Below are 25000 nucleotides of genomic sequence, written 5' to 3'. Positions count from 1 at the left end.
GGTCACCCACTTTTAGAGGAGGAAGAAAAAAAAGATCTCATTTGCTGACACTGAGACTCAGTTTCCTTGCTGTTGATGAGATATGACGTTGGGGAGTGGGGGGAACTTGAACTTGCTTGTTTTCTTGCAAATGTTTCATGACCCAACTAGGTTACCTCATCAGTTCTAGGAGGAGGGGGAGGAGGAGGAGGAGAAGGTGGAGGAGGAGGAAGAGGAGGAGGAGGAGGAGGAGGAGGAGGAGGAGGAGGAGGAGGAATAGATAGATGGCTTTGGTGATCTCTGTGCTTGCTTGTTTTCTTACAGACATTTCATGACCCAACTAGGTACCATCATCAGTGCTAGAAGGTAGTGGGGGTGTGTTCTCTTATACCACTCAAAGGAGATAATTACAAATCCATTTGGAATTTTCAGACTGCGCCAATGGAAATGAATATTGGCAGCTCAAGTTTGAAGTGGATTTGGTGCTGTCTGGTTTGATGGCTTTCTTGCAGGCGTTTCACGACCCAACTAGGTATCACCATCAGTGCTAAGGGGTGGAGAGTGGGTTTCTATCTTTTCGGTGCACACGCAGCGCCCTTCGTTAAGGGTAATCCTTGACTTACCACCATAACTGGCGTTGAGTCAATTTCACGACCTTTTCGCCTACGGTCGCTAAGCAAATCGCTGCAGGTTTAAGGGACTCATATGGTCGTTAAGCAGACCCGACTTCTCTCATTGAGTGTCGGAAGCCGGTTGGGGCCGATGCCAGGAACGCTGCAACCGTCATCAGTCCATGCCAGTTTCCAAGTGGCCAAAGTTTGATCATGTGACCATGGGGATGCTATGATGGTTGTAAGACTGAGGACCAGTAATGCCGACATTACTGTCGAACCGGCAGTAATGTCGGCAATAACCCACCCCTGGCCACCATGTGCCATTTTGGGCATGCGTGTCATAGGTTCGCCACAACCGTACTAGAAGATATTCTAGAAGACATGTTAAGAAGGAAATGAAGAGATTTCACTGTATAATGTATTATAATTTATGGAAGAATATTGCACAGATATTTGTGCCCAGGCGATACACTGCTTAAGGAAAGATGGAATGTATGTGTTTTAAAATTGAAAAATAAAAAAAACTTTTCTAAAAAAGATGTTTCCTTCTTAAACGGCATCCTGTTTTTCTCCTCGTCGAAATGTTTTGGTTTTTTTTCCTATCAGGGAGGTCTCATCGTACAGAAGTTTGAAGATGTCACACACCCACGCAGGCGCACACCCACACCCACACCCAGTGCACTGCCAACTAGACAATTTGGCGGCTGACAGGTTCAATAAATAAGAAGCAAAAACGAAAAGGGGCTTCTGAACGAACAGCCGAGGTCCCAAGGCTGAAGAGAGATGGAGGGGGACGGGAGTTGTTGGGTTGATGTTCTCCACGGGAGCATCTTCTGCCTCGTGCCAAAAGGGGCAGAGATGGATGAGGTAGGAAGTGCGCGTGGCCTTGGAGTGTCGTCCCTTGGCGGGAAAAGACTCGGGACATCTCCCAAGCAAGAGACGGTGGAGGCGATAAAAGTCCCCTCGGGGCGTCTCTCACAGCACAGAATGCAAGACGAGTATGAGAAGACAGAGAGCCAGAGTGGCCACGATGAAGAAGATGCTTGCAATCCAAAAGGCTTCCTCGTGACCCTTGAGCAATGGAGGGGCTTCAGCCGGGATCATGTTGGTGAGGTTCAGCATGTAGCCCAGGGTCCATCCGATGTCTGAATTGGCCGCCTGTGGGGAAAGAGAGGGGGGGGAGTGGGAAACTTTGAGACTAGGTCAGAGAAGAATAAGAAGAACAGAGAAGAAGAATAGAATAGAGCTGGAAGGGACCTTGGAGGTCTTCTAGTCCAGCCCCCTGCTCAAGCAGGAGATCCTATACCAGGGATGGCTAACCTTTTTTCTCCTCGTGTGCCGAATTCTATTCTATTCTATTTCTAATTTCTATTTCTATTTCTACTCTATATTTTTACTCTACTCTACTCTATTCTATTTTTACTCTATTTTCTATTCTATTCTATTCCTAATTTCTATTCTATTCTATTTCTATTTCTACTCTACTCTATTTTTATTCCCTATTCTATTCTATTCCTAATTTCTATTCTATTCTATTTCTACTCTACTCTATTTTTATTCCCTATTCTATTCTATTCCTAATTTCTATTCTTTTCTGTTCTATTTCTATCTCTACTCTATTCTATTTTTTACTCTATTTCCTATTCTATTCTAGTCTATTCTATTCCTAATTTCTATCCTATTTCTATTTCTACTCTACTCTATTTTTATTCCCTATTCTATTCTATTGCTAATTTCTATTCTACTCTATTCTTCTATCTCTACTCTATTCTATTTTTTACTCTATTCCCTATTCTATTCTATTCCTAATTTCTCTTCTTTTCTGTTCTATTTCTATTTCTACTCTAGTCCATTTTTACTCTATTCCCTATTCTATTCCTAATTTCTATTCTATTCTATTCCTATTTTAATTTCTAACCTATATTATTTCAGAATAGCAATAGCAATAGCAGTTAGACTTATATACCGCTTCATAGGACTTTCAGCCCTCTCTAAGCGGTTTACAGAGTCAGCATATTGCCCCCAACAACAATCCGGGTCCTCATTTTACCCACCTCGGAAGGATGAAAGGCTGAGTTAACCTTGAGCCAGTGAGATTTGAACAGCCGAACTGCAGAACTGCAGTCAGCTGAAGTAGCCTGCAGTGCTGCATTTAACCATTGCGCCACCTCGGCTCCTCCCCGCCTCCCCTTGGGCACCTTGTTCTCTCCCTTGCCATCTTGGTCGATTTTAAACTAAATTAATAGTTGCTATTTCACCTTTTAATGCGTCTTGTAAGATTTAAATGATTGTAAGCCACCTTACAATCGTTTTAGTTCGTTTTAAATGATTTAGAATCATTTAAGGGATGCGGTGGCTCAGTGGGTAAGACCGTTCGGCAGTTCGAATCCCTAGTGCCGCGTAATGGAGCGAGCTCCCGTGACTTGTCCCAGCTTCTGCCAACCTAGCAGTTTTGAAAGCACGTCAAAAATGCAAGTAGAAAAATAGGAACCACTTTTGGTGGGAAGGGAACAGCGTTCTGTGCACCTTCGGTGTTGAGTCATGCCGGCCACATGACCACGGAGACGTCTTCGGACAGCGCTGGCTCTTTGGCTTTGAAATGGAGATGAGCACCGCCCACTAGAGTCAGGAACGGCTAGCACAGATATGTGAGGGGAACAATTCCCTTTATCTTAAGCCACCTGGAGTTTCTTCCAGGTGAGATGAGCAGTGTAGATTGTGATAAATGAACAGGTGGACCTACTGATTGGAGAAATGGACCTTGTGGTCAAGACCAGCAGAGACTCTGGCAGGTTACACCATGGAGGAAAATAAATTCATGGGGTCAAGGCTCACCTGCATTTGGAAGGCAATGTTTTGCCAGGTGTCGTTTCGGAAGCCGTAACCATCCAATAAAAGGGTCAAGATGAAATTTGCACTGGCACAGTAATTCTTCAGGTGGAAAGATTTTTCGCGAGGGTAACTGGTGGTCAGCTGGGAGAAGCAGAGAGTAGCACAAAGGGAATTTTAACACAAACGTCCCGTTTGGGTATTGTCAACTTCCAAAATCTGAATAATACAAGGAAGGAAGGAAGGAAGGAGGGAGGGAGGGAGGGAGGGAGGAAGGAAGGAAGGAAGGAAGGAAGGAAGGAAGATATAGCAATAGGACTAAGCATATCCTGCTTCACAGTGCTTTTGCAGCCCTCTCTAAGTGGTTCACAGAGTCAGCCTCTTGCCCCCAACAATCTGGGTCCTCATTTGACCCACCTTGAAAGGATGGAAGGCTGAGTCAATTTTGAGCCTCATGAGATTTGAACTGCAAAACTGCAGCTATCAGTCAGCTGAAGTATCCTGCAGTGGTGCACTCTAACCACTGGGACACCAAGGCTCATGTGTATACATATGCATACAGTATACTCACGCATACATGCACAAATAAGATAGAAATAGAGGGAGAGGGAGATATGGACAGACAGACAGATGGACAAGTTGAGTAGGTGGATAGATAAATTGAATATATAGAAAGAAAGAAAGAAAGAAAGAAAGAAAGAAAGAAAGAAAGAAAGAAAGAAAGAAAGAAAGAAAGAAGATAGATGATAGATAGATAGATAGATAGATAGATAGATAGATAGATAGATAGATAGATAGATAGATAGATATCAATAAAGATAGATTAGAGAGAGAGAGAGAGAGAGAGAGATGATAGATAGATAGATGATAGATAGATAGATAGATAGATAGATAGATAGATAGATAGATAGATAGATAGATAGATAGATAGATAGATAGATATGGTAGGTAGGTAGGTAGGTAGGTAGGTAGGTAGGTAGGTAGGTAGGTAGGTAGGTAGGTAGGTAGGTAGGTAGGTAGATGATAGATAGATAGATAGATGGATGGATGGATGGATGGATGGATAGATAGATAGATAGATAGATAGATAGATAGATAGATAGATAGATAGATAGATAGATAGATAGATAATATACACACTTACATCGTCCCATGTTCTGGCACAGAAAACCTGGATGGCTCTCTCTACTGTGGCCAAGGGGGTTGTGGCTGTCAGGTTCAGAAAGCGGAAAGTGTAGTAATATGCTGAAAAGGCCTGGAAGATTTTAAAACAGTATCCCATATAAACACCCCGTTGAGAATTTCTCACCATATCTTCAACAGGGTGGGGACTCTCATCTCAATTAGCTTAGCAGCAATGAGAGCCAAGAGGGTACACACTGTAGCAAGGTCAAGAACCTGAAATCTTTTTAAAATCTTATTTTAAAATATAAATGGGCAGCATTGGCTCCAACACCCAGTTTTCCTATTTCTTTGGCAAACCCCAAAACTTTGAAGCTAGGGAAGGGCCATGGCAAAAATTTAAAGGTTGCTCCCTGATTCCAGAATTCCAATCGGAAAGGCGAACCTGCCTCTAATTTATGGAACAGATGCTCCAAACCAGGAGTTCCCAACCTTTCGGACCTCAGGTACATGTTTGACAAAGTAAATAATAAGTAAATAAGTAAATAAGTAAATAAGTAAATAAGTAAATAAGTAAATAAGTAAATAAGTAAATAAGTAAATAAGTAAGTAAGTAAGTAAGTAAGTAAGTAAGTAAGTAAGTAAATAAGTAAATAAGTAAATAAGTAAATAAGTAAATAAGTAAATAAGTAAATAAGTAAATAAGTAAATAAGTAAATAAGTAAATAAGTAAACAAGTAAACAAGTAAACAAGTAAACAAGTAAATAAGTAAATAAGTAAATAAGTAAATAAGTAAATAATAAGTAAATACCGTATTTTTAGGACTATAAGATGCACCAGAGTATAAGATACACCATGATTTTGAAGAGGTAATTTTTTAAAAAATAGTTTTTGCATTGCAGGCCTCCCAAACCTCTGCACAAGTCAGTTTTTGCACATTTTTTGGCTTTGGGAGACTCGTAGAGTGCTCTTGGGGCAGTGGGGAGGGTAAAAAAGAATAAAAAATGACCAATTTTGGGGGGAAAGGGGCAAGCAGAGGCTTTGGGAGGCTTGTTGAGTACTCCTGGGGGCTGGGGGGCGCAAAAATGGTCTGTTTTTTCCCCATTTTTGCCCTCCCCAGCCCCCAGGAGCACTTTGCAAGCCTCCCAAACCCTCTGCACGTCCATTTTTGCAAAGGGGGGCAGTGTTTCGGGAGGCCAAAAATGTTGTATTCGGTGTATAAGACGCACCCAGATTTTCACCCTCTTTTGGGTGGGGGAACGTGCGTCTTATACTCTGAAAAATACGGTAAGTAAACAAACAAAGAAACAAATAAACATAGACAAACTAAACAAATAAACATAGAGAGATAAACAAATCCTCCTACCAAAAACTTCCCATTGACTCTTGGCTGGTAGATCCCTTCAAAGCCGCAGGAAGATGGATCTCGGCAGCCGGAGAAGTTGAAGATGGCTTTGAATTTTTCCCGACAGAGGCTGAAATTCCCTTTGCCCACCAGAGTTACGTTGGCTGAAGATGCGGTTGAGGGCAGAGGCTTGACGCACGGATTGCCAGAGAGGGACGCCGCCAGTACCGTCTCTTTGTAACCTTTTGGGTAGCAGGGGTGAGCCACCTCAACGCTGGTCCCACCATCCTAAAAGCAACGTTCATCAATTTTTAGGCACACTGCCCGAGTCAAAAAGTGGGCTGTGAAAATATCTACAGACCGTATTTTCTTATTCTATTACAGGGTGGGGCATAACCTTTTCCTAGGGGGTCACAGCAAGATCGACAGCAGTTTACAACTTCCGCGACACCTCATTTTAAAGCCCATAAAAAACTGAATTGAATGAGCTATTAAATGTTAAATTTGCTTTAAGAATGGCTGGAAAATTCGATTCGGAAATGCAAATGCGACTCAGCAATTGTTAAAGGAAAACAATGTCGAATTTTGGGGCAATGACGTCTGGCCGGGAAATTCGCCAGATCTCAATCCGGCAGAGAACATTGGGGCCATAATTAAGGATTAAGGATGAAGTGGAAGCTCTGATGATTCAGGAGCAAGGTCAAAATCGATATTCGGTTGAAACTTTGAGAATGAATTTGGAAACTGTGTTGAAAAATCTGGAAAATCGAACGGAACTGTTTGAAGATTTGTTGTGTTCTTATCCACCTCGTTTGAATGCTGTTCGAAGGGCTAATGGTGGTCATACTGACTATTAAATCGTGTCAATAAACTCAGTTTTTGATGGGCTTTCGAATGGTGTATGAATTATTTGTGTTGTTATTACAAGTGTTGCTGTGACCCCCTAGGAAAAGGTTATGCCCCGCCCTGTATATTCTGTTCTGTTCTATCTATTCTATTCCGTATTTTATTATTCTATTATATTCCGTATTTTATTATTCTATTATATTCCTTATTTTATTATTCTGTTCTGTTCTGTTCTGTTCTGTTCTGTTCTATACCGTTCTATCCTATTCTGTATTTTATTATTCTATTCTATTCTGTATTTTATTATTCTATTCTATTCTGTTCTATTCTATTCTGTATTTTATTATTCTATTCTATTCTGTATTTTATTATTCTATTCTATTCTGTTCTATTCTATTCTGTATTTTATTATTCTATTCTATTCTATTCTATTCTGTATTTTATTATTCTATTCCATTCTGTTCTATTCTATTCTGTATTTTATTATTCTATTCTATTCTGTATTTTATTATTCTATTCTATTCTGTATTTTATTATTCTATTCTATTCTGTTCTATTCTATATTTTATTATTCTATTCTATTCTATTCTGTATTTTATTATTCTATTCTATTCTGTTCTATTCTATTCTGTATTTTATTATTCTATTCTATTCTGTTCTATTCTATTCTGTATTTTATTATTCTATTCTATTCTGTATTTTATTATTCTATTCTATTCTGTTCTATTCTATTCTGTATTTTATTATTCTATTCTATTCTATTCTGTATTTTATTATTCCATTCTGTTCTATTCTGTTCTGTATTTTATTATTCTATTCTATTCTATTCTGTATTTTATTGTTCTATTCTATTCTGTTCTATTCTGTATTTTATTATTCTATTCTATTCTGTTCTGTTCCATTCCATTCCTAATTTCTATTCTGTTCTGTTCTATTTCTGGTGGCTTCCAAGCCACCCTTGGGTCCACTTACAAGAATCAACCGGATCAACCGTTGGAAGGCCTGGTTTTGGCCATAGCAGAGGTAGCTGTGGCTATAGATGGTGTAGTTAAAGCCATAGAGGCGAAACTGCACAGCTTCGGACCGATCCGCGATCAAACCGGCCGGGATGAAGCTGATTTGGGTGGAGGCTCCCCCGAGGTCCAGAGCTCCCAGGATATTGGCTGAGGGAGGACGGATCCAGTCTCGCTCCTTGGCAGAGTACTGCAGAGAGAAGATTTAGAATAGAATCACAGAGTTGGGAGGGACCTTGGAGATCATCTAGTCCAACACCACCACCATCACCCCAAGCAGGACCATTTCTGACTGATGGCAGTCCAGTCTCTTCCAGGAAGCCTCCAGGGATGAAGCTCCCACAACTTCCGAAGGCAGCATCTGTTCCATCGATTGATTGCTCTCAGTGTCAGAAAATCCCTCCTTATTTCCAGGTTGAATCTCTCCTTGGTCAGTTTCCATCCATTGTTCCTTGTCTGGCCTTCGGGTGCTTTAGAGAATAGCTTGACCCTCTTCCTCCCCTCTGGGGCAGCCCCTCAAATATTGGAAGTTGCTCTCCTGTCTCCCCTGGTCCTTCTCTTCCCTAGACTAGCCAGTTCCTGCAACCGTTCATCATATGTTTTAGCCTCCAGTCCCCTCATCGTCCTGTTTGATCTTCTCTGCACTCTTTCTAGAGTCTCAATGTCCTTTAAAGATTAACAGAGTTGGAAGGGATCTTGTAGATCAGCTATATTTGTCAGATCATTTCTGACAGATGGCAGTCCAGTCTCTTCTTGAAAGCCTCCAGGGATGAAGCTCCCACAACTTCTGAAGGCAACTTCTGTTCCATGGGTTGATTGCTCTCCCTGTCAGAAAATTTCTCCTTATTTCCAGGTTGAATCTCTCCTTGGTCAGTTTCCATCCATTATGCCTTCCTTCAAGAGGAGATACCTAATCAATTCCTGTCTCTTTAAGATAACCAGATTACTTTCCTCATGCTTCTCAGGCAAGGGTGAAGAGCAATTTCAAGATCTAAACCTCACCTCATCCCAAAGAATCATAGGGCTGGAAGGGACCTTGGAGGTCTTCTAGTCCAGGGGTCACCAACCTTTCCCGACCTCAGGGACCACTAAATTCATAATTTTAAATCCCGCGGACCACTAATAAGATCTGCCTAATGACCAACTGGGCGGGCGTGGCTAGGTGGTCATGTGAGTGGGTGGGTGTGGCCAACTCGATGTCACTCATGTCAAGGGGCACTTCACAAGCTTCTCCTCTGCCCTTCCCCTCCCAGCCCCGCCTCACCTGCCCGCCCGGGCTCCTTAGGGCCCCAAGAGGAAGGAGTTGCTGGAGCTAAGCAGCCACCAGGAGAAAGAGTTGGCAAAGCAGCTCAAATTGGATCTGACCGAGAAGGAGGCTCAGCAGAAGCACCTCACTGAGGACTAGGAGCATAGGCTTTCCAAGCAGAGGGAAGACCTGCGGGAGTGCAAGGCCAGGTGCCGGCGCCTGGAGGCTCAGCGGGCTGAGATGGTCAGCCAATTTCAGGCCATGATGCAGTCCCACTGGAAGGAGGCCCTCCGGCTCTTCACCACCAGCAGCTCTTCCTTCCAGCCTTCTCCCAAAGCCCCCCACCAGGAGGCTGAAGCAGACCCCAAGTTGGAACTTCTACCCCCCCTCTGACACCTACAAAAAGACCCCGAAGGGGGAGACTCTCTGCAGCAACACAAGCATTCATTGCACATATCCTTCCCAGGGGCCGTAGTTTGAGGACCCCAGATTTAGTGCCATATGAAAAATGCAAATCATTTTTCGGCGGACCACCAACATTTTCTCACGACCACTAGTGGTCCACGGAGCCCCAGTTGGTGATTGCTGTTCTAGTCCAACCCCCTGCCCAAAACAGGAGACCTTATACCATCCTGGATAAATGGTTTTCCAATCTTTTCTTGGAAACCTCTGGTGTCGGAGTGCCGACAACTTCTGGCTTAATGTTCTAACTGTCGGGATATTTCTCCTTAGTTCTAGGCTGCTTCTCTCCATGGCTATTTTGGCTTCGGCTTCCATTACCCTGAATCCAGCCCAGTGGTGGGTTCCTACCAGTTCGCACCTATTCGGTAGAACCGGTTCGTCAAATCTACCGAACCGGTTAGAAGAGGTTCCACCAGTGGACCCGGAAAGCAGGCCACACCTACAGAAGAGGCTCCAAAAAATTTTGAAACCCACCACTGCCCCATACACATACACACACACAGACAGAGAGAGAGAGACAGACACAGAGAGAGAGAGAGAGAGAGAGAGAGAGAGAGAGAAAGAAAGAAAGAAAGAAAGAAAGAAAGAGAAAGAAAGGAATAAATAAATAAACAAATAAATAAATAAAAAAGAAAGAAAAAGAGTGAGATGAAAGAAAAAAGAAAAAAGGGACAGAGAGACAAAAGGAAGGAAGGAAAGAGAGAGAGAGAGAAAACACATGGCCGGCAAGCCACTCCCACCAGGTCACATGGCTGGCAAGCCACTCCCACAAAGGAGGCCACACCCACAGAGTAGGTTCCAAAACTTTTTGAAACCCACCACTGATCCAGCCCTACCTGAGTGAAAGAATTCAGCAGGTAGTTGATGGTGATCCAGCCAAAGGCGCCTTCTTCCTTCCCGCTGAGAATTCGAGCCCCTCGGAAACTCACAGGATACTTCTGGATCGTTTGGGAAACGGCCTCCAAGATCTGCGTTGCGGCTGACTCGTTCTGCATCCTGTAGTGTGGAACCGTTTGCACAGAAGAGGCGTGACTTTTTGCCTTCACGAGGACTAGAAACAGAGAAATATAACCCCTCCACTTACAGTCGTCATTGGGACCCAGAATGTACCACGGAGGTTGCTAGGGTGCAAACCCAGCCAGTTCTCTTTCCGGGAATAAACCACGGTTAAACAAACCTGACTTTAGCTTGTTTCGTACCCTTTATCTATTTTTTTATTTAGAATTGAAATGCATCTGCTGCCCAAGTCTTCGTACCTGAGTAGCCTCATGCCCGCTGTGGCTCCCAAATAAACCGGGGACTCTTGCTGTCTTTCTCGAGGGATCACTCTCAGGGCTGCCTGCAGACAATCCCGCAGAGATGTACCAGCCTGTGGAGGGTTATCGGCATAGCTGGATATTCCTAATCCTGCAGGGACCAAAAACGAGGTGAGATCTGGGGCTCCAGATCCTGAGCAGTTCTCATCCAGCTCCAGATCTGACCAGCTTCCAAGCAAATCTTTGGAGTTATTCAAGGATAGGTTTGGGATATTATGACTCCTGCTAAATAGAATGGAATATGGAATGAATATAGAATGGAACAAAACAGAACAGAAGAGAACAGAATAGAATATGAAATGAATATAGAATAGAATATGGGACGGGGGCTTGAAGCTACAACTGGTTTCCTCCTAACCAGCATTGTAGAAGTTTTGTCTACTTGGTCATCCTACTGTTTCTATTGTTTTTAACTATGTTGTAAATAGTTTTGCATCAAATTAGTATTTTGCTCGTTGGAGAGATGGTGGTTACAATCTTAAAAGAATTAAAAAAATACTGAACTTGGAAAAAAAAGAATAGAATATGAAATGAATATAGAATAGAATAGAATATGGAAGGAATATAGAAGAATATGGAATGAATAGAATAGAATAGAATAGAATAGAATATGGAATGAATATAGAATAGAATATGGAATGAATAGAATAGAATAGTATAGAATATGGAATGAATATAGAATAGAATATGGAATGAATAGAATAGAATAGAATATGGAAGGAATATAGAATAGAATATGGAAGGAATAGAATAGAATAGAATAGAATAGAATAGAATAGAATAGAATATGGAATGAATATAGAATAGAATATGGAATGAATAGAATAGAATAGTATAGAATATGGAATGAATATAGAATAGAATATGGAATGAATAGAATAGAATAGAATAGAATATGGAAGGAATATAGAATAGAATATGGAAGGAATAGAATAGAATAGAATAGAATATGGAATGAATATAGAATAGAATATGGAATGAATAGAATAGAATAGTATAGAATATGGAATGAATATAGAATAGAATATGGAATGAATAGAATAGAATAGAATATGGAAGGAATATAGAATAGAATATGGAAGGAATAGAATAGAATAGTATAGAATATGGAATGAATATAGAATAGAATATGGAATGAATAGAATAGAATAGAATAGAATATGGAATGAATATAGAATAGAATAAGGAATAGAACAGAACAGAAGAATAGAATAGAATAGAATAGAATAGAATATGGAATGAATATGGAATAGAATAGCATAGAATAGGGAATAGAATAAGGAATAGAACAGAACAGAAGAATAGAATAGAATAGAATAGGGAACAGAACAGAACAGAACAGAACAGAATAGAATAGAATAGAATAGAATTCTTTATTGGCCAAGTGTGATTGGACACACAAGGAATTTGCCTTTGGTGCAGATGCTCTCAGTGTACATAAAGAAAAATAAAATAGAATACATTCATCAAGAATCATGAAATACAACACTTAGGTGATTGTCAAGGTTACTAAAAAGCAATCAAATACACTAGGAAAGAAATAAAACAATATAAGATTGTAAAGATACAAGCAACATGGCTATAGTCATAAGTGGGAGGAGATAGGGATTAGGAAGGAAGAGAAGAAGAATAGTAATACAGTCTTAGTGAATAGTTTGGCTGTGTTGAGGGAATTATTATTTAGCAGTTTGATGGCGTTCGGGGAACGTTGTTCTGGTGTGCAGGGCCCTATAGCATCGTTTTGAGGGTCGGAGTTGAAACAATTGATGTCCAGGATGCGAGGGGTCTGTAGATATTTTCACAGCCCTCTTTTTGATTCGTGCTGTAGACAGGCAGGTTGGTAGCACATGTAAGTTCTTTGCTATTGAATACTCTGTCTCACCATCCACAGACACCATCAAACGTCTCAGAATAATGGGGAGGGGGGGAAACTAACCTTTGACATTACAGGAGAACATTTGGCTAACCATGCCCGTGTTGTTTTCCTTCTCCTCCGGCCACTGGTATACAAAGAGGGACGTGTGCGATGAACCTGCATCAAATACCAAGCCATACTGGAAAGGAGTCATTCAGAAATAAAATAAGTCAGATATGAGAACGGTCTCTGCAAATAACAGCCAAAGCTAAGGCATCTCTGAACTTGGAAATCTGGTCTAGCTATTAGACACCCCTAACAGCGCACGGGGTGTTTGGGTGGGTGTCCGTGGGTGGGTGTTCCAGCACAACTCTGGAACGCCTGGGCTGCTGAAACGAAACGGACTGAATTATACTTTTGTATACAGTGTACAAAAGTGCACTGTACTTTTGACAGTGATAGCGATAGTGGGCCTTTTGGATTCAACCTCTGTTAAGATACAGCCTGTTGTGCCTTAAATTGGCCTCTACTGTACAGCATAGTGGAGTTGCACACTAATCCTCCCTATAAGGATTGGGATAAATGCATACCCGAGCTACTCCAGGTTATCAGCTAGTATACTTTACAACAGAAAAATGAAGATATAATGTTGTTATGGGAAGTCCATTTTTGTTAGAAAACTATATGAAAATGTTTACGGTGTTCAGTGTATCTATTAGTTGAATTTAAAGGAAAAGGAACTCACTTTCGTTAACCTGCGCTACAGTGAAAACAGGAGCTTACATCCCATGGGAAGGTATTTTTAAAAAAATGAAATTCAAACGTTTTAAAAAGAGCTGTGAAATGGAACAATTTAGACATCCGGTTCTTATGAGGACAACATTCCAGGGCTCAACCAGCACGATCACATAAATGTATGGTCTACTCATTCGTTGCGTTGTTAGATAAATCTTCTGCCTTTCTTCTCTTGGACTTGAATTGAAGTCCAAGAGAATTGAAGTATTGAAGTATTGAAGACATCAACCCAGGGGTGAGGTGCAGCCAGTTCGGACCGGTTCGGGCCAACTGGATGTTAATTTTAATCTGGTTCGCCGAACCGGTAGTTGAAAGGACTGGCCAACCTGCCCCTCCACTCCCAGGAGTCTCCACGCAGCCCATTTTAGATGAGAGCTAAGGGCAGGCTCTGGGAGGGTGAAAAACAGGCCTCCCGGAAGTCCGGAAATGGGCCCAGGGGAGGCTGTTTTCTCCGGAGCCTGGGGATGGCTAAAATGTCCCTCCCCTCGCCATGGTGCAGGAAGCCAACTAGGCCATGCCCCCATGGCACACCCCCTCCCCCCAGCAGCTGGGCAGAGAACCGATAGCTAAAACGTTTGCAATCTCACCCCTGCATCGATCTTCAGGTCAGGCCTGCAATTATATTCCTTTTAGAATTTTGGCCTGCCACACTTTCTCTCATTTCAATATGCTGTTTCATTAGTATAGTCGATGGGAGGGGGGAATAGAAAGGAGTAGGATTGTGGAATGTGTTGTTGTCATTCTTTCCTAGAAGACCAAGGTCATCTTTTGTCTCCGCGCTTTTACACCTGACCGGAAGCGGTTGGGTGTGGATGCCAGTGTGGAAGAAGAAGATTGGACCATGTGAATGGATTTGTGGGTGTGGGGACAAGATCATGAACTTTTAACTGGGTGGGATTCGGATGTAATTTCCAGAATTGGGATTTACACAGATGTGCTAAGATGTCTGATTTATTAAATTGGAACTTTAAGGATCGTTTTGCCTTGGACTCTGATTTAATTCTACATGATACTTGGAACGCTGACACTTCTATTACCTCAAATCGGACTGGGCTTCAGTCTTTCCAATTCTGGTCCACGCCTTTTAGCATGGTGCCCCAGTTGTCTCCATATCGCTTTGCTCACTCACCTTGTCCTTAGAAGGTTGCGTGGTGTTGTGGATTCTCACCAAGCTAAGGATCAGGGCAGTGAGAGAGAAGATACCCAAAAGACCCAGGCTTCCGCGGAGATACCAACTGTTCCACTTGGAGCCCATTTCTGAGAAGACAAAAAAAAAAGGGAAGGTATTGGAGTTCCCAATTCAAACAGCCATGAAGATAGTCGTCTAGTTTGGTTCCTTCTGGTTTTAGAACTTAGATGGGTGATGATGGGGAAGGTTGGTGGTGGTATGGATGCTGGAGAACATCGTCCAGAAATCCAGATAGATTGTTCTTTCCTTCCTTTCTTCCTTTCCCAGTCCCTCTTTCTTTCTCTATCCCTATCCTTTCCTTCCTTCTTTCCTCACCTCCTCCCTGCTTCCCTTTCTTCCCTTCCATCAACACTCCTTCATTCCTCCCTTCCCAGTCCCTTTCTCCCTCCATCCCTCTCTTCTTTCCTTCCTTTCCCAATCCCTCTTTCATCTCCTCCTCCTCCTCCCAAACCCCACTTCCTTCTAGTACTGATGATGTTCCCTACTTGGATCAGGAAATGTCTGCAAGGAAACCACCAAGCTCAGAGAGCAGCAAGGACCCCACACTCTTCCTCCTCCACCGCCGTTATGGCCCTGATGATGTTACCTAGCTGGGTAATAAAACATCTGCAAAAAGACACCAACGCTCAGAGAGCACCAAGATCCACAGTCCACTCCCTCCTTCGCCCCCTTTCCTTCTCCTCTCCTCTCCACATCCCACTCCCTTCTAGTACTGATGATGTTCCCTAGCTGGGCCATGAAATGTCTGTAGGAAATCAACCAGGCTCGCAGAGTGCCAAGGACCCCATAATTATCCTCCTACTCCTCCCTACTCTATCTGAGATCTTCTGCCTAGCTGTTCTGATCTAGGCTCCCCAAGAGCATGAAGCAAACTCCTGGTCCCAACAAAAAACCCTTTTATTAATTGACTGTGAATTCTGCTCATTCCCATCCAGCAAAGTCTTTCAAGGGAGGATTTACAGTCACAGACCTTATCTGGCTTGGAGAGCTGCCAGGCCAAGATCTGCAAAACGTGGCAAGGAGTCTCAGAGAGTCACGAACCAATGAAGCGAACTAATTTTGTCTCCTGCAAACTCCACTCCCCTTTCGCTCCTCTTTTATTTCCTATGGGAGGGGCCATTCACCGTCCACCTGTGGCCTTACTCCCAAATCAACCCCTGTTCTTTAGCTCTTCCCTTCGTCTGGCTGCTCTGTGCATGCGCACACTGGGAACAGACTCCAGCTGTTCTTCTGCCTCATTGAAGGCAGCTGATAACTGTCAGACATCCCTGGCCCCCTCTCTGCCTCCGACACAGAGCCCTCATCAGAGCCTTCCCCAGACTCCAGGATTGGCCCATCTTCCTCCCCAACCTCCTCACTGTCAAACTCTGCTGCCAGTTCTGCTGGCAAGCCACAATACCGGCATTTGGGCATCCTACTTCATGGGAAACAGATCTGTGTTGCCAGGTTTTCCAACTCCAACCCAGGAAGGGAGAAAAAGAGCTGTCCCTTCCTGGTCTCGACTTTGTCCTTGATGGCATTTGCATTCCTAATCAATGAAGGCCACCCTGGCTTCCTTCTAGCCGCATATTTGCTTTTGTCCTAAGTCACGCCAACCAGAAAACTCCGTGCCGACCACCTGTGAGGCTGCCACCAAAATCTTTGCAAGCCGTCAAGTTACGGAGATGACCTGCAAGCCTCCTTCCTTCCCAGCTGCGTGGAGAACAATGCAAGGCTTTTCCGAGCGCTGGGATGCCTACGGAGCTTAGCTCAAGGAAGGATTAACCTCTTGCTCCTGACACCTGCGTTCATTTGCTGGGGCGGAGGGATGGGGGGGAATCCAAAATTGCAGCACGGAAAAGACTGCATGCTTGGGCTGAATGTAGCGATTGTTGCTTGCAGGAAATGCATGTGGTTTGTTTTTTTTCTGGTTTATGTTCTGCTTTTGAGGTTTGGGGGCTCAGGCAAGCTTCATCCATTCTGGTTGCAAAAACGGTTTGCAAAAAATACAGACTCCTCTGGAGCGAATGGCATTCTTCCCCACTTCTACTGAATCTCGTTTGAGGGTGGAAAAGATGGGCCCGAAAGCAAATCAAATAAAAGACGAGGCTCCTTCGATCCATCAGTGAAGTGTATAGCTATTTAAGCTAAAGTAAATGTTCCCCACGGACATATGTGCTAGAAGATTTATTTGTAGTTCTTGTGTTTCCCTTCCCCTCTTGGGTTTGTGAGCCACCCTGAGTCCCACTGGGAATAGGGCGGCATATAAATAAAACCAAACCTAAACCAAACCTAAACCTAGTTATTCCCGATTCTAGGGGGCGGTGCACATCTCTGTTTCAAAGCCGAAGAGCCAGTGCTGTCCGGAGACATCTCCGTGGTCATGTGCAAATAGTAGAAGAGAAGGAGAAGGAGAAGGAGAAGGAGAAGGAGAAGGAGAAGGAGAAGGAGAAGGAGAAGGAGAAGGAGAAGGAGAAGGAGAAGAAGAAGAAGAAGAAGAAGAAGAAGAAGAAGAAGAAGAAGAAGAAGAAGAAGAAGAAGAAGAAGAAGAAGAAGAAGAAGAAGAAGAAGAAGAAGAAGAAGAAGAAGAAGAGATTATGAAAGAAATCCTAGCAAATCAGCCCTATCCTTCTCCAACCTGGAGAAGGGAGGAGGGGGGGGGAGGAAGAGGAGGAAGAAAAATTAGGAGAATTAGAATTAGAATTAGGAGGAGGAGGAGGGGGAGGAGGGGGAGGAGGAGGAGGAGGAGGAGGAGGAGGAGGAGGAGGAGGAGGAGAAGAAGAAGAAGAAGAAGAAGAAGAAGAAGAAGAAGAAGAAGAAGAAGAAGAAGAAGAAGAAGAAAAGATTATGAAAGAAATCCTAGCAAATCACCTCTATCCTTCTTCTTCAACCTGGGGGAGAGGAGGAGGAAGAAGGGGAGAGGGAGGAAGAGGAGGAGGAGGAAGAAGAAGAGATTATGAAAGAAATCCTAGCAAATGAGATCTATCCTTCTTCTCCAACCAGGAGGAGGAGGAGGAGGAGGAGGAGGAGGAGGAGGAGGAGGAGGAGGAGGAGGAGGAGGAGGAGGAGGAGGAGAACAACAACAACAACAACAACAACAACAACAACAACAACAAGAAAAACAAGAACAAGAAGAAGAACAAGGACAAATAAATGTTATAGATGCTTAGATGTTAGGCTTACTAGCAACTAAAAGTAGCTTCCGGCATCCATGATTGAACCATTTCATTTGCATCCCTTTGGACAGAAAGAAAAAGAGTAAAAAAAAAGTCCCCAAGGACATTAGCTCCCCCTTTGATCCCATCTATTGAACATTCTTGTTTAGAGAGCGGGCGTCCATCTCTATATATAGAAACGGGGACAATCAAATGAGTTGATTGAGCTGGTGGCCTTCAGCCAAGGAACCAACCTTGTGCCAACAGAGTTACCACATTCCAAAGGGCCATAAAGGGATGGGCAAGGGGTCCCTCAAGCCAGCTGTTGAGAGCCACACCCATCCCACACAAACTGAAACGGGCAATGAGTCACAATCGTGTAGCCAATGAGCAAAGGGTTTCCCGAAATCCCTCTCCAATTCCCACGGCTAACCTTGAATGAATGCGAGGTTGGATGCAAAACCTCATACCTGGCCTTGAAATCGCTTCCTCCTTCCCAAATCTCACTTCAGGGGTGGGTGGGGAGCAGTGGTGAGATTCAAATAATTTACCAACCAGTTCTCTGTCCTAATGACCAGCTGGGTAGGCGGGGCTTGGTGGTCATGTGATCACGAGGGCGTGGCCAAGTCAAGGTCACTCAGGTCGATGGGGAACTTCACCTTAGTTTGTAAGTTTGTAAGTTTGATTTTATTTATAGGCCGCCCAATCCCAAAGGACTCCGGGCGGCTAGTTGTTACAATGGTAATAAGGGTTAATCAGAGAGGCAGTTTCTGTAAGCAGGGCAATAAAGATTAGGCTAGAAACAACACCAGAATGTTTCCTTCCTGCCTTCCTTACAGGATTAGCCCTGTAAAGTGGGAAAAAACCAAAAGATTTCTTCCAAAAACCGGTTCTCCGAACTGGTTAGAAAGTTACCAACCGGTTGTCCCGAATCGGTGCGAACCGGCTGAATCCCACCACTGGGGGGGGGGGGGAGAGACCTAGGGAACCCATTCACCCCTTTCAAGGTTGCTGTGAGGCTAAAACACTCCAAACTTTGAGTTTCTAAGAGGTCCGTTCCTATTTTTATACGACAGCCGCCCAAAAAATGTGCTGATTTTCCAAACCAGTCCCTTAAATTTTGACTCCATGAGGTTCTTCTTCTGCCTGGACCTTCGTTTGCCTTCAATCTTTCCTTGGAGGGTTAAGTGGAAGGAGGACGCTGTGTTTTTCTGGATGTCGCCTCACCTGTCTGAAATATTCTTTCACTTTTTGATGGTTTTGATGATTTCCCTTGGCTATTCCCACTCGGCTTGCACCTCAGTGGGTGGAGAAAGTCCTCTCTCCCTGCACGGATGTGGGGTTACCCTCTTGTCTAAGTTGTGGGGCTCCTGTGACAATTTTGCCAGAGGGTGTGCCCCTTGGAGTCAACGTTGGCTCCAGGCGCCTGCCTCATCTAGTCTCTGCAGTTTTCTTGGCAACTTTTTTGGGGTCTGTTTTGCCGTATTTTCACAGAATTACACAGTTGGAAAGGACCTTGGAGGTCTTCTAGTCTAGGTCTTCTAATGCTGGCTGGGGAATTCTGGGAGTTGAAGTCCGGACATCTTCAAGTTGCCAAGGTTGAGAAACACTGTTCTAGTCCAACCCCCTGCCCAAGACCCAATACCATGTCAGACAAACGCTTCTCCAGTCTCTTCTTCAAAACCTCCAGTGATGGAGCATTCACAACTTCTGGAGTTCCACCGATTAATTGTTCTCACTGTCAGGAAATTTCTCCTTAGTTCTAGGTTGCTTCTCCCCTTGATTAGTTTCCATCTGTGGCTTCTCCTCCTGCCTTCTGATGCTTTGGAGAATAGCTTGACTCCTTCTTCTTTGTGGCAGGAAACCTTCTACCATGTAGTAGAAGGTCCAGTTAAACCAATCTATTGCTAAACTCTCAAAAGACAGGAAGTTTCTCAACTTAACAGACTTATGGAATAGCAAGAGTCGGGAGGGACCTTGGAGGTCTTCTAGTCCAACCCCCTGTTCAAGCAGGAGACCCTCTACTCTTCTGGACAAATGACTGCCTGGTCTTTTCATAAAAAAGCTCCAGTGATGGAATAACCCACAATTTCCGGAGGCAAACTGTTCCACTGGGTTAATGGTTCTCACTGCTAGGAGATTTCTCCTTCGTTTTAGCAGGATTTGACTCGTTAAATTCTTAATTTCGGGACAGCCCCACAAATATTGGGAGACTAACTCTTACCCTTCTAAGGCTGAGACAGACTGGCCCAAAGTCACACCAGCTGGCTTTGTGTCCAAGGCAGGATCAGAACTTAGGATCCCTTGATTTCTAATCTGATGCCCTTCACTGCTACATCAAATTGTCTCTCTCTTATATGTTTTACACACAGGAGACAGGGGGATTTCTATTTTCTGTTCTTCTTTTTTTTTTTTTTACTCCTGCCCACCGCTGGAGGTTTTCAAGAAAGGATTTGCCCAGAACGGTATAGGGTCTCCTGCTTGAGCAGGGGGTTGGACTAGAGGACCTCCCAGGTCCCTTCCAGCCCTGTGATTCTTTGCTCTAAACACCTCTAGGGAGTCAGTATTTGCTGTGGGTCAGATTTTCATGGCATCGAACCAGAAAAAACATCCCTTTTGAATACCTTAAGTGCCACTTGAGGTCTGCAGGGTTTTTCACCCTAACCCTCCCTCCAAACACATCAAAAGATGATTATCAGTGTCGCTTTCAAAACCTTAACTACCATTCTCTTTTGTTTGCCCTGGAACAAAAGGGTTTAAAAAAAAAAAGAAATCCAGGAAGCGAATTGGCACAATAGCTGACACAAAGAGATTTAGAAACTTTGTGGGCAGTTAAGCCCATTAAGCCCAGAGCCTAAAATTACTTAATGACACCCTTGGAAAGCATATTTTTAATTCTGCCCTCTCGGCTCAAGAAAAGCTAAATTAGCCCTACACCCCCAAGGCTTCTTTGAAGGCGGTTTCTAAAGGCCGGAAGTATTTGAGGCGAGGAATATTATTATTAAGGAACAATGCTTCCGAATGTGTCTTGATTTCGAAATCCCTTGCACAAGAAACGGAATGGGCCAAAGAAAAGGAAGATATGCCTACAACATGTTAGGATTTGGAAATTTCATTTTGGGCTATCTCTCTCGGTGGGTAAAGGTTTCAGCTGCTAACTTTCTGCAGCCGTAACGTTTCAACCCATCCCGTCTGTATGGAGTCAGATTAACAGAACAGGATAACAGAGTTGGAAGGGACCTTGTAGGTCATCTAGTCCAACCCCCCACCCGAGCAGGAGTCCCTACACCATTTCTGACAAATGCAGTCCAGTCTCTTCTTGAAAGCCTCCAGGGATGAAGCTCCCACAACTTCCGAAGGCAACTCCTGTTCCATGGGTTGATTGTTCTCGCTGTCAGGAAATTCCTCCTTATTTCCAGGCTGAATCTCAGTTTCCATCTATTATTTCTTGTCTGAGTCCTCGGCTTACGACCAGAATCGAGCCCAACATTCCCATCACTAAGTGAGTCTGTTGTTAAGTGGGTTTTTGCCCCATTTTACCACCTTTCTCACCCGCGTTGTTAAGTGAATCCCTGCGGCTGTTAAGCTAATAATGTGGTCGTTAAACGAATCCCGTTTTCTGCTTGACGTGGTTTGACCCAATTTGGATGCTTGGCAACTGGCAACTATCATAAATACGAGCCAGTTCCAAGCATCCGAATTGGGGATTCCGATCATGGGAATTCTGCCACGGTCGTAAGTGTGAAAATAAGTCACTTTTTCCAGTGCTGTTGTAACTTTGAACGGTTGCTAAATGAATGTTGTAAATTGAGGACTGTTGTGTGTTGAACAATGGTCAATAACTAATGAAGTTTCAATAGCTACTTCCCAGCCGGCCTTGTGAGCCCAAAAGTTAATGTTTCAACTTTAATACATATAATAAAAGTTTTATATCCCGTTCACAGAAATAGTTTCAGCGTTTTAATGCTTATTTCCCCCGTTTTAACAACGTTCCCACAGAGGACAGCTTATACAGATGACGTAAAATAGGCACTTAATTTTTACTTCCCCTTATCTGCTCAGTGCTCATTATTTTTCGAATTTCCCCCCCATTTAATAATTAACCTTTCACCCAAAGTGAATCCTTTCTTGAGCTGGCATATTCCTCTTTTCTTTTTTTAAATAAATATGATTCATTTTGAAAAACTGGTGCATTGTCAGGGTATATACCATTTACAAATTTAAAAAAAGACCAAAAGAAAAAGAAGAGTGGTGTTAAACATTGACATACAATCGAATAACAATAATATAGCAACAATAGTAATAATATAACCAAATTTAGCTAGGTTTCTTCTTACATTAGAGTATTGTAATTATTTACCTTCTTACTTTCGGTACTAACATTTATGATCTTACTTTTTTCTAATCCCCTACCTCTTGCTTCTATCCATTCATCGAATTTACTCCAAATCATATCATACTCTGTATCTTTTTGATCTTTAATTTTAAAGGTTAATCTAACCATTTCAGCACAGTCAAAAAAATTTTTTGAATTACAGCCTCCTCTGGTGGGTTATTCACATTTTCCCAATATTTAGCATATATGATCCTTCCTGCTGTCAGTATGTGTAAAACTAAATATGTGGCCCCTTTTTCATAGCCCTCTGGTAGCATACCTACGAGACATGTTTCTGGTTTCAACAGAATAGTGTAGTGTAGTGTAGTGTAGTGTAGAGTAGAGTAGAGTAGAGTAGAGTAGAGTAGAGTAGAGTAGAGTAGAGTAGAGTAGAGTAGAGTAGAGTAGAGTAGAGTAGAGTAGAGTAGAGTAGAAATTAAGAATAGAATAAGGAATAGAATAGAATAAGGAATAGAATAAGGAACAGAATAGAATAGAATAGAATAGAATAGAATAAGGAATAGAATAATGAACAGAATAGAATAGAAATTAGGAATAGAATAAGGAACAGAATAGAATAGAATATGGAATAGAATAAGGAACAGAATAAAATAGAATAGAAATTAGGAATAGAATAAGGAACAGAATAGAATAGAATAAGGAATAGAATAAGGAACAGAACAGAATAGAATAAGGAATAGAATAAGGAACAGAATAGAATAGAATAGAAATTAGGAATAGAATAAGGAACAGAATAGAATAGGGAATAGAGTAAGGAACAGAATAGAATAGGGAATAAAATAAGGAACAGAATAGAATAGAATAGAAATTAGGACTAGAATAAGGAACAGAATAGAATAGAATAAGGAATAGAATAAGGAACAGAATAGAATAGAATAAGGAATAGAATAAGGAACAGAATAGAATAGAAATTAGGAACAGAATAAGGAACAGAATAGAATAGAATAGAAATTAGGAATAGAATAAGGAACAGAATAGAATGAGGAATAGAATAAGGAACAGAATAGAATAGAATAGAAATTAGGAATAGAATAAGGAATAGAATAGAATAGTATAGAATAGTATAGAAGAGAAGAGAAGTGAAGTTCTATTTGATTATCATTTCCAGCCAGTTTTGTATTTCCTCCCAATATTCTCTTGCTTTTACCACCACATGTAGTAAAAGGTACCTGGCATATTCCTAAATGGTAAAAGATTTTTTTTGGGGGGGGGGAATGATCTTGGATAGGAGATGAACTTAGCTGAACACCCCCTCCCCCAAGATCTTTGCCATTTCAATATCACAGGATTATCACAACTGCTAATGGATCAAGTGAATCCAGTAATAAGACTAGAAGAAGATTCTCACCTTTTCCGCGATCTAGTTATGTTTTCAAGTGAGCGATGTTTCTTTAAACCGAAAGGGAAAAAGGCTCAAGGTGAACAGAACACTGTCATCAGCCCTTAGTTAATTTTTAATGTATCATTTTTGAAGGCAGCTTCAATCCATTCACCCCAGAGCAATAAAGATTACGCCTTCCAATTGAATGCATAATATCCCCACCAAAACAAAGAGTATGTCAGCTGACGACTCGAGTTCCAGAATAACCGAAGTGGGAAGGGACCTTGGGAGGTCCTCTAGCCCAACCCACTGCTCAAGCAGAAGACTCTATATCATTTCAGACAAATGGGTGTCCTGTATCTTTTTTAAAAAAAGACTCCAGTGTTGCAGCATTCAAAACTTCTGGAGGGAAGCCACTGTTCCACTGGTTAATTGTCAGGAAATTTCTCCTTAGTTCTAAGTTGCTTCTCTCCTCCGTTAATTTCCATCCATTGCTTCTTGCCTTCTGGTGCTTTGGAAAATAGGTTGACCCCCCTCGTCTTTGTAGCAGCCCCTCAAATATTGGAAGACTGCTATCATGTCACCCCTAGTCCTTCTTTTCATTAAACTAGACATACCCAGTTCCTGCAAACGTTCTTCATATGTTTTTAGCTGCCAGTCCCTTAATCATCTTTGTTGCTCTTCTCTAGAGCTTTTTCTAGAGCCTCAACATCTTTTTTATATGGTGGCAACCAAAACTGAATATAACATGCCAAGTGTGATCCAACCAAATCTAGCAGATTGGGCCAGCTGCAGATCCCGTCAGCCTAAGAAGATCCAGAAGACGAGACTTTTCCATAGTGGCTCTTGGTCTATGGGGCAGCCTGCCTTCAGAGATTAAAAGGGCCCCAGCCCTGTTAGATTTTTAGGTAAAGGTAAAAGTTCCCCTCGCATTTGTGATAGTCATTCCCAACTCTAGGGGGCGGTGCTCATCTCCGTTTCAAAGCTGGAGAGCCAGCACTATCCGAAGACGTCTCCGTGGCCATGTGGCCGGCATGACTCAACACCAAAGGCGCACGGAACGCTGCTCCCTTCCCACCAAAGGTGGTGCCTATTTTTCTACTTGCATTTTTGACGTGCTTTCGAACTGCTAGGTTGGCAGAAGCTGGGACGAGTCACAGGAGCTCACTCTGTTACGTGGTGCTAGGGATTCGAACCGCCGACTTTTCTGATCGACAAGCTCAGGGCCTTAGCCAATGAAAGATTTTTATAAGGCCCTAAAAACCTCGCTATGTTCCCATGCCTGGGGGTGCCGAATGTGTTAAGAAGAAGAAGCCCTATTTCCTGGTCTGTATTCCTACTTGGCCAAGTATTTTGGCTGCTCTGGATAGTGAAGCCAGATGTTCTTATTGGGGTCTTTTTATTGTTTTAAAGTATTTTCAGTGTCTTCATTGTAATATATTTTCTGAATTGTAAGCCACCTAGAGTCCTTGACTGAGACGAGCGGAAGTAAAAATAAAATAAAGGAAGGAAGAAAAAAGAAAGAAAGAAAGAAAGA

General features: G+C 42.7%; 2 protein-coding genes across 4 annotated transcripts in view; one reads left to right on the top strand and one right to left on the bottom strand.

The window, feature by feature from the left end:
- NOXA1 (NADPH oxidase activator 1) overlaps positions 1 to 176 on the top strand; it is a 19694-nt gene extending 19518 nt beyond the window's left edge. Inside the window, 1 exon segment of the mRNA XM_087703657.1 lies at positions 1 to 176. This exon segment is cut by the window's left edge and continues 83 nt beyond it. The gene's annotated coding sequence lies outside the window, so the exon portion shown is untranslated.
- Positions 177 to 1007: 831 nt separating this feature from the next.
- Positions 1008 to 25000, bottom strand: part of ENTPD8 (ectonucleoside triphosphate diphosphohydrolase 8) — a 25203-nt gene continuing 1210 nt past the window's right edge. The window contains exons 1-10 of one of the 3 annotated variants that reach the window (XM_087704701.1): positions 24570 to 24759; positions 14553 to 14680; positions 12710 to 12827; positions 10714 to 10864; positions 10294 to 10453; positions 7709 to 7939; positions 5912 to 6178; positions 4567 to 4677; positions 3429 to 3566; positions 1008 to 1751 (exon numbers count right to left, since the gene is read on the bottom strand). In XM_087704701.1, the coding sequence (XP_087560827.1) occupies positions 1569 to 1751; positions 3429 to 3566; positions 4567 to 4677; positions 5912 to 6178; positions 7709 to 7939; positions 10294 to 10453; positions 10714 to 10864; positions 12710 to 12827; positions 14553 to 14678 (1485 nt within the window). In that variant the 5' untranslated portion in view covers positions 14679 to 14680; positions 24570 to 24759 and the 3' untranslated portion in view covers positions 1008 to 1568. Of the gene's footprint in view, positions 1752 to 3428; positions 3567 to 4566; positions 4678 to 5911; positions 6179 to 7708; positions 7940 to 10293; positions 10454 to 10713; positions 10865 to 12709; positions 12828 to 14552; positions 14681 to 24569; positions 24760 to 25000 lie in introns of those variants that run through there. The other 2 variants (XM_087704702.1, XM_087704703.1) reach the window with 2 other exon arrangements.

Source organism: Thamnophis sirtalis, unplaced genomic scaffold (genome assembly GCF_051295495.1).
Source record: "Thamnophis sirtalis isolate CommonGarterSnake01/CBP01778 unplaced genomic scaffold, rThaSir2_p1.2 scaffold_2, whole genome shotgun sequence".
NCBI classification, from domain to species: Eukaryota; Metazoa; Chordata; class Lepidosauria; order Squamata; family Natricidae; genus Thamnophis; species Thamnophis sirtalis.
This window is presented reverse-complemented; position numbering and strand designations above follow the sequence as displayed.